Source organism: Gavialis gangeticus, unplaced genomic scaffold, assembly GCF_001723915.1.
Source record: "Gavialis gangeticus isolate Ggan-Ray unplaced genomic scaffold, GavGan_comp1, whole genome shotgun sequence".
NCBI lineage: Eukaryota > Metazoa > Chordata > Crocodylia > Gavialidae > Gavialis > Gavialis gangeticus.
Window position 1 is genome coordinate 179,918,517 of NW_017728992.1, and position 1,849 is coordinate 179,920,365.

General features: G+C 41.0%; 1 protein-coding gene across 1 annotated transcript in view; it reads right to left on the reverse strand.

Moving 5' to 3' along the window:
• Nucleotides 1-1,849, reverse strand: part of EXT1 (exostosin glycosyltransferase 1) — a 61,655-nt gene that overhangs the window by 7,256 nt on the left and 52,550 nt on the right. Inside the window, exon 11 of the mRNA XM_019519462.1 lies at nucleotides 9-95. Within this exon, the coding sequence (XP_019375007.1) occupies nucleotides 9-95 (87 nt within the window). The remainder of the gene's footprint in view (nucleotides 1-8; nucleotides 96-1,849) is intronic.

A 1,849-nucleotide genomic window follows, 5' to 3' on the forward strand; every position in this document is an offset into this window, starting at 1 on the left:
AGCGGCATATAGCCAAACCAGCTGGCAAAAGTGTTCATACAGCTCTGCCGCTGGGCAAAATGATCGGGGTCAGCCCAGCGGGAAGCCCTGGAAGTCTGGATGGAGAGAAAGGAAACAATAAGTCATAGTGTCACCCAAGCTGTGTAAATGGCAGGAGGTGCAGTGGTAATGACATGGTAGTATGAAGTGATGCCAGGACCGTATCACCTTGCTCTAAAACTTGAATATTCGGCTGAGATTTGGCAAACAATGTACATACTTGGTAGCTACCCTTCAAGTCGCATGGAATAAATCTGACCTCAGTAACAGCTGGTCAGCTGGCTGGCCCTTGCGAATAATGAAAACACAAAGTCTATTGGTTGCTGATGGTTATCAGACAGCATACGGAGCAGAAATAAGTCTGGGCAAACCACCTGAAACTTGTCAAGGGATTAGTCTTGAATATATTTTTTATTTCAGCCCAAAGTACAATATATTTTTGATAGAAGAAAATAAACCTTTTCTGTTTTCTTTTCAGTGCATGCTCATTTTCCAACGAGTGTGCAAACACTTGAGCTAGAGGTACAAATCCCAAGCCATAGTTTTAAACACACAGGCTTAGTGTGCACACACCACAGTGTGACAGCTGCAAACTGGCTGAGGTCCTCACAAACTCAGGGCCCAATCTAGCTGCCACTAGTGTTCATGCAAGCTGGGTGGGATCACAAATGCTTCATCCTGGAAGCTGCTGCTGGAGTCAATTTGCTTGGAAATTCTGAGCTGGGGAACACCTGACAGGGGTCAGCGTTCAAGATGAATGTTTTGAAAGTATTGTAGGTCCAGGGTCCATTGATTGGGCCCAATCAAAGAGTGTCCACAGGAATAGTGCAACAGATATTATCCGATTTCAGCTCGACTCCTAACATACATTACCTTATTCATACCTATAAGTATTAGCATGATTGGAGTTTCTGAACATTGCCTAAAAACAAATTCACACTACAGGAACTCAGAGTTCACGATGGAGGAGCCAATATAATACACAGAGAGGCCAGGAAAGGGAATCATAGAAGCCTTTTTATTATATCCAGCCTTCTGCTAGTTACAGTACTTAACCTGAATATAAAAACCACATTTTGTGTTTACCCAAAATACTAATGGGCTAATTTTCAAAAGTTCTAAGCATCCACAATTCCTTTTAAATCCTGTAGAAGCTGTAGGCACTCAGCATCTCTGAAAAATCAGACCCTAAAAGCTTTGAAGGAGCTATTATTCTGTATTTGGAAAATAATGCACCTGAGCTATATGAAAAAAACACTCTCAATCCAAAACAATTATTTAAAACAAGCTATAAGTGCTCAGAAAGTGCCATTACAGTCTGTCTTGTGCCATATTTCTACAGCATTTTACTTATGTTTGCACTGCCATTTAAAAAAACCCATAAATTCGTCTCAAATTGTGCTCATTAAAACGTTAAGGAAGTGATAAAATCAGGAAATTTCAAGTGAAGGCTAAGAATTGATCTGTACCACAGGCTGGACTAGTTCAGCTCAAATGATAGGTTATAATGTGCACTGATCTCAGACTCTTGATTATACACAGTCACGACAGGGCAAGCCAGCAACAGGGTGCTGAAGGATTCTAGGAGACATTTCAGCCCTCACCATTGAATTTCCAATATGACCGTTAATCTGTGTCACAGCATTAAGGGCCAGATATTTTAATTTTTTATTTATCTTTCAAACAATCATGAATATGGCCCATTACATTCCCCAGAGCTGCAGGAACAACTCATTTTAAGAAAGCTGTTGTTCTTGGTTCACACAAGACACAAGCCTCTGAACAAGACAAGTCTGTGCGCAGTCCTAAG